Genomic DNA, 14,769 nt, shown 5'->3' with positions numbered 1-14,769 from the left:
ATCTCCTATCTATCTATCTATCTATCTATCTATTGATCTAATATCTATCTATCTATCTATCTATCTATTTAATACCTTTCTATCTATCATCTATCTATCTATCTATCTATCTATCCATCCTATATCTTTCTATCTACTGTATATATCTATCCATTATCTATCTATCTATCTATCTATCTATCTATCTATCTGGTTGTTGCTGGTCTTGGAAGCATTTCCTATCTATATTTTATTAGCTGAGTTTTGCATTGACAGTAAGTAATTATTTTTAATGTTTGTTTTACAGAAAAAAAAAGTTAAAACTAAAAAATGTGACTTTTGCAGCTTTTGAGAATGAGAATAGTGAGCTCCATTCGGCATAGCGTCATCCAAGTGTTCGTGGCCCCCCCTGAAGCGTAAAGGGTTTATCTGGGAAGTGTTGCCCCCGAATTGAGTCTATAAAAGGATGTGCTGGAAGGAGATTTCCCCCCTCCTGTTCAGTGACAGTCTCTTCCCCTTTCCCGCATCCTTTAGGTATCCGGGGAATGCGTTCATAGCCCCAAACCCAGCAGTTCAGTCAGACCTTCCCCTAATATGGAGTTGGGAAGATCAGAGACTGGAGGGGGGAGAAGGTGGGCTGATACTCCCCCACATTACATGCAGAACCAGGACTTTTATTCTCCCCTTCCTTCTCCTCTCTCAGTCAGTACTTTGCATCCTGGAGACAGACACCTTCACCCAGTAGCAGCCTGTGAGTTTGGGGAGGGATGGGATTTGGGGGCTTGGGCTGGGGGGGGGGAGGGGGGTGTTAGCATTTCTATGCTCAGTTGTATGCATGCAGGTTATATAGAGTTTGTATAGAGATAATACCTTATGTGCATGATGTAGGATGATGGGTCAGCAACTTAGGCTTTTGCTATTGTGGAACTGTAAGTCCCAGCAAGTTCTGGCAGGTAATTGTTATCTTATGTGCTAATATATCCCGTTACCTATATGACATGTGCAAATTATGTCACCCAAACCAGAGGCTCTTTCAAAAAGCCAAAAACGGACCCACCTGTCTCAGGGGTCTCTGGCTTGGCTCACATGAGCTATTTTGCATACTTTTTCCCCATGGAGCATTGCCTTATACAATATGTCTCCAAACACTATGGGTCTTTTCACTGAGAACCAGTAGCCCTGAGCTATATGACACGGGGATCCGGAGAAGTGAGTGCAGATAAGTGCCGAGAGTAAGGTGATGGGCAAGAATCCGGCTATAATGTTATTCTAAATAAGGGAAGCTGGAATGTTTTCTTGACGTTCCCAGCGAATGTATTGTAGAAACGTGCCAGATCTGCTTCACGTTCCTTCTTTTTAGGGTACTTTCACACTTGCTTTAAAGTTTTCCGGTATTGAGTTCCGTCCTAGGGGCTCAATACCGGAAAAAACTGATCAGTTTTATCCTAAAGCATTCTGAATGGAGAGTAATGCGTTTAGTATGCATCAGTTCAGTCCCTCTTACGTTTTTTGGCCGGAGAAAATACCGCGGCATGCTGCAGTTTTCTCTCCGGCCAAAAATCCTGAACACTTGCTGGAATGCCGGATCTGGCATTAATTTCTATTGAAATGCATTAATGCCGGATCCGGCCCCAAGTGTTTCGGCAAAACCGATCCGGTTTTGCGGTCTGCGCATGCGCATACCTTTAAAAATGAGGAAAAAATAAATACCGGATCTGTTTTTCCGGATGACAACCAGAAAGATGGATCCGGTATTGCAATGCATTTGTGAGACGGATCCGCATCCGGATCCACCTCACAAATGCGTCCGGATTGCTAGTTCTGGTGACGGAACTGCCTGCCGGAATCCTCTGCCGCAAGTGTGAAAGTAGCCTTATGGAGTGAGACCAATGTAAACACAGTAACAGTCCACGGACAGATAGCGAGAGATGACTCCTCGGCTTCTCCACTTTCCATAATTGGAATGGACACGAGAACGAGACTTTACACCCAATATTGTAAGGAAACCAGACGCTGGGTTAGTAAATATTCAGGTTGGTAAATATTAAACTTTTTTAGTTATAATCCTCGGAAAATTGAATGACAACCAATATGGCCACCATATCAGGAGTTGTCACCAAAGCAGGTTTATGTCCTATTTAAAAAAAAATTATTTTATGCACTTATATAGCGCTACTATGTTCCGCAGCGCTTTACAGACATTAGCATCACTCTGTCCCCAATGGGGCTCACTATCTAAGTTCCCTATCAGTATGTCTTTGGAGTATGGGAAGATCCCGGAACCTGGAGGAAACCCACAGAAACATGGGGAGAACATACAAACTCCATGGAGACGTTGTCCTTGGTTGAATTTGAACCCAGGACCCCAACGGTGCAAGGCACCAGTGCTTAACGCTGAGCCACCATTCTGTAATTAGCGAGGTGTGCAATCGCTGGGACCCCATAGGTATTGAGGGTCTCTAGTACAGCTGTGCATGTTCAGTCCAGAAATCCTGGGTGACAACCCCTATGAGAGATGTACTAACCACCACTACCGGTTGTCACCACTAGAAGAGAAGAATCAAATGGGACTTAAATGTTTTGACAGAAGATGAAATTTTTTTTCATTTTGGATAAAACATATCAACTAATTACAATTTTCCTATATCAGAATATCCTGTTTTTCCAGATGTAGGCTAGTCCTGTCTATGTCCCATGTTATCTGTAAGGCTCACCTGCAGATTTTCCAATATGTTTTTTAAGGGTAAATTCACATACAGATTTGTTGCAGAAATTTCAACAACTGAAAAAAATAAAGCGGAAGTGCATGTCCTTGCTGCAAAAACAACCCCTTTCAGATGAATGGAAGTGATTATCAGACGCAGAATTTCCCCCGGTGCAGGATTCCCTATTATTGCAGAAGGTCAAACATTTGTGCATTATAGACTGGCACATTAGGTGATTATCAGCGGTGTAGCTAGAGGTTCAGCACAGATTTGGGAAGGGGCACATCTGGGGCCTGAGTGGGCCCCTAAACCAGGTAACACCACCCACAATCACTACCGATCCCGCTAAATAGTGAGTGAATAATATTACCATACTATTCCAAAATAAACACTATACAAAAAACAATATCACAACCATACAGCGACCGTATAGTAGTAGATATTAGGTTACACAGACAATACGGCTACACGGCGATCTTGGTCACACTAAAGGAATGGGCGTTGGGATATCCGTGTAGTGCTGCTAGCATAGAAATGAATGGGGTCACAGCATGACTGCACTTCTGCTGCGACCGTTACCTCAGAATTGCAAAAAATCCAACACGGCTGTATTTTTTGCGTGTCATGCCGCTGCCAAACGTGCAAGTCAGGGTGCAACCCCATTCATTTGTATGCTAGCACCGCTTGAGATCCTTGGGTGAGACTGCTGTCATATGACCAAGATAGCAGTGTACTGTAACTGAACCTTACAGGCTTCTCTGATTGGAGTTGTTCACTTTTCCCATCTTTTCCATCCAGCCCAGACCGCCATGATAACTTTTCTGACTGCTCAGTTTTCCAGCACGAAGGTGTTTTTCCAGACTTCACAAACTCCCCGTCTTGCTGAAACCTCCAATTCTGTGCTTGTTTCTGCCTGATCCACCCATATTACTGTACTTGCTGTTGGCACAGTGCCCCCAAATACTGTACTTCAGATATAATGTTGTCATAACTATAGTTACCTAGCAAAAGGTGCCACAAAACTATGAAAACAGTGGTGCCAGATAGTGGCTCATATTGTGACCTAGATGTTTGTAGCAAAAGTACCATCTTTTGTACATCAAAGAGTAATCGTAATGTCCCTTTAATGCCTCTGCAAAGTACATTAAATGATACAATACACAGTGCAGCATGCTATTTTACATTCTTATACATAGTCCATTACACTATAAGGACACCTTCACATTGCACCTACGGGAGCTTTTATGACATCCAATTCTAAATCCAAAGGCATAAATATGGAGCTTTTTTTTTAGTTATTCTTAGTGGTTCTTTCCCTTTAATTATTATCATGCAATCCAGTTATATTACTTGTTAATGTAGTGAGTTAGTTAGTTACAGATACAAAGTCTTTGAGTTCTGTGTCAGATGACCACCAGGCTGCATTCCCTAGTGGTTACATGCATATTACACACTAGACATTCTGAGGAAGGGCACCACCGGTCTGGACGGTATAGAGTTCTATGCATATAAAAGAAACTGTTTAAGCTCCAAGAGACACCTGAAATGAAGATTTGTATGGCTAACTCTCGCCACCATTGGGCATTGGCCATGTTTGGAGCTGGCTGACGAGGGGCCTGCCCATTGATTGCAGGTTACAGTGATTGTTACTTTAACTCTTTATTGACTTAGCCTTTGTTAAGCCTATTTTATTCCCGTATTTTAGAATCCATAGTAAAAAAAAAAAACCTTTGCAGATAAAACAGCTTCCACTTTTCTGGGAAGGTTTTCTACAAGATTTTAAAGTTTTTGCCCATTCATCTAGTATAGCATTTCTGAAGTCAGACACTGATGGAGGAGAGGGCCTGGGTCACAATCTCCATTGTACGGGGTGGGCCATTTATATGGATACACCTTAATAAAATGGGAATGGTTGGTGATATACTAATGTGCCACAAACAGGAAGTTAATATGTGAGGGGGGAAACTTTTCAAGATGGGTGGTGACCATGGCGGCCATTTTGAAGTCGGCCATTTTGAATCCAACTTTTGTTTTTTCAATAGGAAGAGGGTCATTTGACACATCAAACTTACTGGGAATTTCACAAGAAAAACAATGGTGTGCTCAGTTTTAACGTAACTTTATTATTTCATGAGTTATTTACAAGTTTCTGACCACTTATAAAATGTGTTCAATGTGCTGCCCATTGTGTTGGATTGTCAATGCAACCCTCTTCTCCCACTCTTCACACACGGATAGCAACACCGCAGGAGAAATGCTAGCACAGGCTTCCAGTATCCGTAGTTTCAGGTGCTGCACATCTCGTATCATCTGAAGGCAATCGTCTATGCTGTGAAGATACGAGATGTGCAGCACCTGAAACTACGGATACTGGAAGCCTGTGCTAGCATTTCTCCTGCGGTGTTGCTATCAGTGTGTGAAGAGTGGGAGAAGAGGGTTGCATTGACAATCCAACACAATGGGCAGCACATTGAACACATTTTATAAGTGGTCAGAAACTTGTAAATAACTCATGAAAGAATAAAGTTACGTTAAAACCGAGCACACCATTGTTTTTCTTGTGAAATTCCCAGTAAGTTTGATGTGTCACATGACCCTCTTCCTATTGAAAAAACAAAAGTTGGATTCAAAATGACCGACTTCAAAATGGCCGCCATGGTCACCACCCATCTTGAAAAGTTTCCCCCCTCACATATACTAATGTGCCACAAACAGGAAGTTAATATCACCAACCATTCCCATTTTATTAAGGTGTATCCATATAAATGGCCCACCCTGTAGTTCATCCCATAGGAGTTGGATGGGGTTGCGGTCAGGCTCTGTGGTCAGTCAAGTTCTTTCACTCCAAACGCGCCCCAACCATGCCATTATGGACCTTGCTAAAAAAAAAAACACTCCTTTAGCATTATACCTCCCCCACCAAACTTTACAGTTGGCAAAATGCAATCAGGCAGGTAACGTTCTCCTAGCATTCACCAAACCCAGATTTATCCATCAGGCTGCCAGATAGAGAAGCACGATCCATCACTCCACTGAACGTGTTTACACTGCTCCAGAGTTCAGTGGCGATATGCTTGACACTACTCCATCTGATGCTTGGCATTGTGCTTGGTGATTTAAAGGGAACCTGTCATCAACTTTTCAGTGACCTCCCTGAGGGCAGCATAAAATAGTGACAGAAATGCTGATTTCAGCAGTGTGTCACTTATGAGCTTAAAGGAAGTGGTTGTTGAGAACCATCATCATAATCATTGCAGCCCGGGCCTTGGAAAGAGTCAAATCTACTAGAGAAGAGTCCTGGTTATTCATGAATTCCTGCTCTCTCGCCCATCTGCTGATGATTGGCAGTTCTCTCCTAGAGACAAAGGGAGAAAACTAGGTAGAAGACTGTGAGTCATCAGCAGGTGGGCAGGGAGAGCAGGAATTCATGAATAACCAGGACTCTTCTCAGGTGGCCGGGACTCTTTTCCAGGCCCGGTCTACAATGATTGTGATGTTGGTTCTCGACAACCACTTATTTTTAACTTTTAAATGACAGACCGCTGAAATCACTCACCTGTCTCTACTTTATGATGCCGTTAGTATGGGCAGCATAAAGTTGATGACAGGTTCCCTTTAAGACTTGAAAGCAGCCTCTCGACCATGGAAACTTATGCTATGAAGCTCCAGATGCAGCATAGTTTTTGTCCTGATGTTAATGACAGAGGAGGTTTGGACAGTTATGGAGTCGGCACAGTGCTGGTGACTTTTATACACTATGTTCCTCAGTACTCGGCGACCCCGCTCTGTAACTTTATGTGGTCTCCACTTCGTGGCTGAGCTGCTTGGTCCCTTCCACTTTACCATAATACCACTCACAGGTGATGGTGGAATATCTAGGAGGGAAGACATTTCAGGAATTGAATTGTTACAGTTGTGACATCCTATTACAGGACCACGCTGGAATTTAGTGAGCTCTTTACAAGCCATTATTTCCCAAATATTTGTAAAAGCAGACTGCACGGCTAGGGCCTGGATTTTATACACCTGTGGCAATGGGACTGAATGAATTACCTGAATTCAATCATGAGTATTGTCCCAAAACTTTTGTCCGTATAGTCGTAGGTATATAATTATACATAGTGCAGTATACTATATGATTATACATAATGCAGCAGAATATATTATAGTAGTATATGTAGTCCAGTGCATTATATTATTATACATAGGGCAGCACATTATATTAGGATGTATAGTGCATAATATATTATTATACATAGTGCAGTATATAATATATAGTGCAGTATATTACATGATATTATTATATAGTGCAGTATTATATTATCATTGCATAGTTTTTTTGTGTTTTTTTTTTTACATAATACTACTTTCACTTTTCTTGTTATGTTGAATCCAGGTCCAAGCAGCCATGGCTAATAAAGGTCCAGCCTATGGTATGAGCCGTGATGTCCAGTCTCGCATCGAGAAGAAGTATGATGATGAGCTGGAGCCTCGTCTAATCCAGTGGATTAAGTTGCAGGGTGGCGCAGAGGTGGGAGAGCCACCTGAGCCAGGAAGATATGGATTCCAGCAGTGGCTAAAGAATGGAGTGGTGAGGAGAGGACTAACAGGCCATAACATGTGACGTGTTCCTCCAACCAACATCACGTATAGAAGTTCTGGGTGCTCCCACACTAGATCTTTTTACTGGCTTTTTTTTTAGCTTGCAAAAAAATGAAATTCTAGTGGTTTTTTTACAAGCATTTTTGGGGCGGTTTTTTAGTCACACAACATTTTAGTTTTTCCGACTTTTTTTTTTTTTTTTTTTTTCCTTTACAGAAGTCATCTGAAAAATACCACACCCATCCATCAACTGGGAGAGATAGCTGTTAGCCAAACGAGCATTCGGGTGACTGCTCTTGAAGGTGTATGGGCACCTGTAGGGTGGCCATACACTAGAGATGTTAGATGTCTGACTTCTGAATCACTTGTCTTTCATGGTTGGTCGCTGCAGGCTCTTGCTCCAGTTGACAATAAAATATTTTTAAAGGGGTATACCCACATTTATGGTATATCGATATGAATTATAGGATATGTCATAAATATCTCATAGTTCCCTGTTCTACCTCTGGGACTCACTCCTATCTCAAAAACAGGGCACCCTCCATTCACCGCTTTGGGACTTTTGGAAGTAGCTTAGCCAGCACTTGACTATTTTTGGAAGTCCCCTAGCAGTGAATGGATGGTGACCATGCATGCGTTGCTTGAACTCTATTCACTTCAGGATTCGGGCCCATGAGACGTTTGTTTCCTATCCCATGGATATGTCACAAATGTCCCAGATGGGAACATCCCATTTGGCAGGAATGACTATCCGAGGATTGGCAACATTGCAGATCATGTTTTCCATAGACATCAGCCTGTGGTCAGCATCTGCCACTCTGGTTGTGTCACAAAAAGACTCCAGCAGTTGTCAGAAGATAGTATAAAGCTGGCCATACACATTAGATAAATGTCGCCCAAACTTGCCCAGGACTGATCGATTTACATAGCTGCCACTCTTTTGGTCGACAGCTATCTCTCCTGACCTATACACATGTACACTATGCTGCACCTGAACTGCCTGATTGGCAGATTTCAGGAGAACGTCAGTAGGCCCTCACCTCCCTATGTTCCCTATTGGAAGTGCAGCGAGCCCCTGAGGAACTGCTGCAGAGGATGGGAATGGTATGAGGTGGTATGGTGGCATGTTAGCTAGCCATGGATTAGCAATTGCAGGCACTTGTGTTTATAGGTGTCCACCGTAAAGTTCCCACCTGAACTTTATCTGGCCAAGTGGTGGTATGGGTGATGGGTGTCTAAGCAGTAGGCATCACCATGGTACGTTTGAGTCACAAGGGCTGTCATACGGAGAGAGCTACTGCAGAAATGGCACATTCCCTGAGCTACAGTAGAAAGGACACACAGCAATGTATGGGGAGATCTCTGGATCCATGTGAGGTACACGGCTGGTTCTAGCTTTGTTCGAGATTGTCTTGTACTGTGCATGGGAAGAAAGCTGAGTGCAGGATTTTATTGAGGCTGCTATCAGGGACAATCTACAAGCTAGATTTGCAATATTGCAGAATTGTGAGAAGGATAGGTTATTAGAGAAGCATAATGTCTATATAAATGTCATAGATGGAAACATGTGTGAATTATCCCAATCCTGGTGGGTATTTATTACTACTAATACCCAGGAAAACTGGAGCCATTACCCACAGCAACCAAAAGGACTTAATTAATTAATGGAAGGTGGAATCTGGTTGCAGTGGACAACTTCTCCACTACACTAGATACATCTCCAGTTCAGTGACATTGTGTTATTCAAGAACGTTCTTTTCCTCTCCTTCAGGTCCTCTCCAAACTGATTAACAGCTTATACCCCAAAGGATCACAGCCCGTGAAGATCCCCGACCCTCCTCCCAGCATGGTCTTCAAGCAGATGGAGCAGGTGGCCCAGTTCCTGAATGCATCTGAGGCTTACGGAGTGGTGAAGACAGATATGTTCCAAACCGTAGACCTGTATGAAGGTAACCTCAGAGCCAAGACCTGCATGTTCATAGGATGTGAGGCGTCTGTCCATATTTCTAGGGGGAAGGCGCAAAAATCCATTGGCAACATAGAAATATGATCTTCAGACTATAGCAGGCTTCACATCTGACCATAAAACTAGCCAAATTATTCAAAAGGGACTTAGATTCTTGGGACTTAGATACCGATGACCTATCCTCAGACATCCCACACCCCAACCAATATGCTATTTCGGGCCGCGACCAGTGCCAGAAACTATATAGTGGATGGAGCCTGAGGCAGGTGGTGCCGTCCATTGTGTAGTGGCCATGCCAGTGTACTGCAGCTCAGCTCACATTACGGTAGAGGTGGAATTGCTACGTTAGGAGTGGAGATGAGGGAATCGTACACATGCAAGGGTCTGTCCACACATCTGAAGACGCTACCCCTGCTGCTTGATTGACAGGGCCAAACATTTCAGCCAACCTTGGCAATCTTGCACCTTGCCACTGCTCTGAGTAGTGGCTTCTGCTACAGGAACAGTGACTGTGCATGCGCTGCTACACTACGCCTCCTATTACTAGTTAGGACATCAGCTCAGCTGTTAGGGGCATGTCTGTCGACAAGATTGTCGACGGTTTCCAATAGCAACTCTTGGCAGAATCTTAAATGCAATCCAACTACACAGCTCCTCCCTCAGAGAAGGCAGGGCTAGCCTCTCTCTGCTGAGGTAGGGCACAATAAACTAAATATTGCTACCTTTATGCATCTATATGGATCACATACAGAGCATAACAAAAAGCATGAACTCTTTTAGCACCAAATTAGCTATTTAGCAGAGATCTGAGTCACTGCATTTCCCCTTATTGGAGATGAGCTGTTTTTGGCGTCTTGCCACGTAGATTGGCAAAACAAACAGCATGCATGTACGCAAAAGCACACAATTGGGCTGACTTCTTTCTCTTGACTCTTTCCTTTATCAGAGCAGTTGGGAAGTGGGCAGACGGCACAGTGAGTAAAAATGGGCAATGATGGTCTCTTTTCATATGTAAAGCATTAAAGTCCATTCCCTGGGAATAATATTGGAAGTTTGTATAGGAACATCACACAGTGGCTCAGGAACGTTTGAGTCACAATGGGAACACCATTGAAACGTTGTCAAGCAATCCTCAAATAGCTCAGGTATATTAGAGTCTTTTGTTTGGGTACCTCACTTGAATGTTACATAACACTTCACAAAGCTCTAGTCCAGGTAACAAGCAGGTAGCTTGCCTTGATTAGATCTCTCAGATCTTCTCAAATGTGGTCGGGACTGGGGGGGACTGGGGGGACTGGGAGGACTGGGCACTGGTTTTTCCAGCTCCTTTGGGCTGGAGACGTCTGTAGGTTCTGGAGGACTTGGAGGACTGTCACTTGAAGCCATGGGAGCAGTGGTTTCAGGAACCATTGTAGTGACTCGAATACAGAGGTTTGATCAGGCACTGCATCAAGGACTGGTGTTTGGGCAGCTCTGGTGACTTTTCCACTTGCTGGTTAACTTTACAATTTTTCCAACTTAGGCGCAATCCCATTAATGCTATGACTTGCATGCACAATGTATAGTATAGTTGGATATATTGGCCATACTCTTCCTCTTCTTTCCTGATTATATTTGCTTGTATAGGAATAAATGCCTTGAAAAATGTTCAAGAAAAACATTTTGCAAAAAAAAATGGAAATGTATAGATAAGTAGGTCGTTAGGTTTGTGTCCTTTGGCGAGTACAAAACACACTTGTCCTTGCCAACACCATCATGAAAAACTGCAGCATGGTATTAAATGCCTATCTAATTCCTGTTAGGCCTTCTGCTTATATTATCAATCATAGCAGGCTATATGCTAAACCAGGTATAGAAAAAAAAGAAAAACATAATGCAGTCCTTCGTTCATATCACGCACATGCTGTAAAAACCATGTTCAGAATTTAAATCATGATGATAGTTTTTAAAATCCCCTGCATGATGTATTCTGCTGCAGATTAAGGCTACATGTGTCACGGCCAGGATAGTAGAGTAGCGATGATCCCATAGAAATGAATGGAATTGCCATGCCAGTCGCAGGAAATCAGCATTTCCCAGACCGAACGCTACTTCTCAGACCTGAACTGACAGCATCATAAAAATTAATGATCCTGCAAGTTCCTGCCCAACTGTGGTTTAGGGCTTGTTCAGACGAACGCATTTTGCGTTCCGCATACGGTCCGTATACAGAACCATTCATTTCAATGGGTCCGCAAAAGATGCGGACAGCACTCTGTGTGCTGTCCGCATCCGTTGCTCTGTTCCGTGGCCCCGCAAAAAGTCCTGTCCTATTCTTGTCCGTTTTGCAGACAAGAATAGGCATTTCTATAATGGGCCTCCTGTTCCGTTCCACAAATTGCAGAAGGCACACGGGCGGCATCCGATTTTTTTGCGGATCTGCAATTTGCGGACCGCAAAAAACGGCATGGTCGTGTTAACAAGCCCTTACTGTGTACTCAAGGCATTATGTGAGTAGAGTACAGTAGACCAGCGATTGAGCAGGAACTTTCAACATAAATCATTATGATGTTTTAAGTTCAAGCCCGAGAAGTAGTGTTGGAAATACAACCAAAGGAAAGAAAAATTAACCCTTCCACTGCCCTAGACCACCAGGACTATTGACAAAACATTCTCTGCCTCAGACCAACAGGGATTTTAACATTAACCATTTTCCTGCCCTAGAGATATCGAGAATAACCCGTTCCACACCATAGACCACCAGTGATGCAGTCATTAACACCTTCTCGGCTTTAGACCACTAGGGTTGATAATTTTAACCCCTTAGCAGCCCTAAACCACCAGGGATGATCTCATTAATAACCCCCTGCTCTACCCTAGGTCATCAGGGATTCTGACAGTAATCCCTTCTCTACTGGAAAAAAAAACCAAGAGTTACAGACATTCACCCCTTCATTGCCCTAGATCACCAGAGGTGCAGACATTAAAATATTCTCTGCACAGACTGAGGGCTGTACATTACTATACCACGGTCTGATAACTGACTCGGGTTCAGTTCTAGCAGACCCACTGCCTAACGGGTTATAATTTATCTCCATCTTCTCTACAGGAAAAGATCTGGCTGCCGTTCAGAGGACAATAGTAGCTCTTGGGAGTATCGCAGTTACAAAAAATGATGGCCAATACCAAGGAGACCCATCCTGGTTCATGAAGTAAGTGGAAGAACTGGACATTATAGGACACGGCATGTGTTATATCTCCTAAAATGTCATGTACCCTCACTGACCCCCATCCCATCTATTTACCCAGGAAAGCCCAGGAGCACAAGCGGGACTTCTCCGAAGACAAACTGAAACAAGGAAAGCATGTGATCGGTTTGCAGATGGGCAGCAACCAGGGGGCCTCCCAGTCTGGCATGACGGGGTACGGCCGCCCTAGACAGATTATCAGCTAAATTTAAGTCAAGAAGGGTTAACCTTGTCACTGCTGGAAGGGTCCTTGACTAAGACACAGCAGTGTAGGGGTATACACATTTCTAGCGCTCTATGCATCACATTCATGGCAGAAGCGCCCAGTTACAGCCCATCCAATTACAAGTAGATGTAGTAACAGTGAATTAAAAAAAATGTCCATATCCAAGTAGTCATCATCTCTCTTATGCAATGGTTTCTCATTACACACAGCTTAGCGTGCAGAATTACTGAATAGAGGGTGCACTTATAGATCATGTAAGGTTAGTAGCAGATGACCGAGTCTGTGAACGCTTCTGACCCCCACATTGGACTGAATTTCACACATATCCAGTTTAAAATAGGAGGAAACTCACTTGTAGCGACATCACTTCAATGGCATGGCAGAAACACGTACCTTCAGCCGCCCCTGACCTGCATGTCAAGGTCCGCACTCAACCATTAGAGACATCGTTTAGGAGCATCAGAAGTCTCATTTTTGTTGCCTATATTCTTTGCCCTTGAAAAGCTCATTTTTGACTACTTTTCGTCCACTCCGGCCTTCATTCTGCACGGTCTTTTAGTTTCTGCCCCATTAGCACCATACTAGACACTATGCTTTACAGCAGTAAAGAGGTTAATCGGCTTAAGTCTTAACAAGGAAATGTTCTATCCAATAAGGTGTTTTTAAGATGATTTTTTTAAACTTTTATTTTTGATCAAAATAAAATTGTTTATCTCATTAAACTTTGGTTCCGTTTCTAAATTTAAAAAACAAACAAACAAAAAACAGGTATAAATGAGAATAAACATAAACCCAAAGGGAGTGTGTGCTGCCAGGACAGAGCCGATCTTGTGGGTTGTTTTTGTAATTTGGTAAAGATTTTAGAAGAGTTTTTAGTTAAGGTTTTCCTGCTTCCCCATTGACTGCTATGATATCCACAAGCAAATCTGCTTAAAAGAAGTAACACATCACTTCAAATCAGCTACTAAAAAAAACTTTTAAATTTTTGCACTGTGTGAACAAGGTGTAGTTGTATACATTAACATCAATGAGGAAACTGTTGGTGGAGTTTTTGAATGTGCATTTAGCAGTGGAAAACACACGGCTTAAATCAGTGGCAGATTTTAGCCGTGTGCCTATACCCTTGGTACATACACATGGTAGTGTAGTGTATGTGGATTTTCTGGACCAAATCTGCACCAAAATCCGTATCAGTTACTTTGGATTTCTGCACTGAAAATCCACAAAAACAATTGACATGCAGTAGAATTCTAAATCTGCACCGGAGGTCAATTTCATGTAGAAAATTTCTGCACCGTGTACGCGAGATTATGAAAATCTCATCTAAAGCTGGTATTCTATTGCAATGCAGATTTGTCCACATGAAATTCCGCACATAATATGCATCGTGTGCACATGGCCTGACAGAGCATGGAAATGTGCAATAATCTTTCTGGAATTTTCTTAAAAAGAGACCTTCACAAATCCCTTGCGACAGCTGCAGTGCACCCATACCAGTGATCGCTCGGGTCAAAGCAATAGTTTCCCCAACAGCTCCAGGACTACACTTATGTCAGGCAGGGGTGTAGCTATAGGGGGTGCAGCCTGGCCCAGGAGCCTGAGGGGGCCCAAAGACCCTCGTGGCGCATAAGAAGACACTGGTATTATAGAAAGTGCATGTTGGTCAAGTTACACCTCTGGCTGGAGGGAAGGGGTTAGGTCAAGAATTTGGCATAAGGGGGTGCAGTTTAAATTTTTGCCTCAGGCAGCGTGTGTCCCTGCCCCTGGCCACAAAGTACTGAGGGAAGGGGGGCCCAAGCTGAACTCTTGCACCAGGGTCCATGAGCCTTTAGCTACACCCCTGATGTCAGGCAGTAACTATACATTCTGCTCCTTTGCATTTTTCCCACTGTGGTGGTGGACATGGCAGAAGGGAGAGAAGACGGAAATGTAGGTGTACAGAAAGAAAAGGAATACAGCGAGGTGTAGGCGATGTACTGCAGTTCTGTGGTGTGACCAGGTGTCATGCGTTTGCCACCTGTTTACTAAGCCAATACATCTCACATTTTATAAATAATGGAACAA

The 14,769-nt window shown here is 43.2% G+C and overlaps 1 protein-coding gene across 1 annotated transcript; it reads left to right on the top strand.

Moving 5' to 3' along the window:
* The first annotated feature begins 582 nt into the window (after positions 1–582).
* Positions 583–13,427, top strand: TAGLN (transgelin). Its single transcript, XM_040425953.1, has 5 exons — positions 583–730; positions 7,081–7,275; positions 9,058–9,235; positions 12,341–12,443; positions 12,541–13,427. Exons 2-5 carry the CDS (start codon positions 7,093–7,095, stop codon positions 12,683–12,685), a joined length of 609 nt encoding a protein of 202 aa, XP_040281887.1. The 5' UTR covers positions 583–730; positions 7,081–7,092; the 3' UTR covers positions 12,686–13,427.
* Positions 13,428–14,769: the final 1,342 nt, after the last annotated feature.

Source organism: Bufo bufo, chromosome 1 (genome assembly GCF_905171765.1).
Source record: "Bufo bufo chromosome 1, aBufBuf1.1, whole genome shotgun sequence".
Lineage (NCBI taxonomy): Eukaryota > Metazoa > Chordata > Amphibia > Anura > Bufonidae > Bufo > Bufo bufo.
The sequence above is the reverse complement of the archived record's forward strand: the minus strand, read 5'-3'. Positions and strand labels throughout refer to the sequence as shown.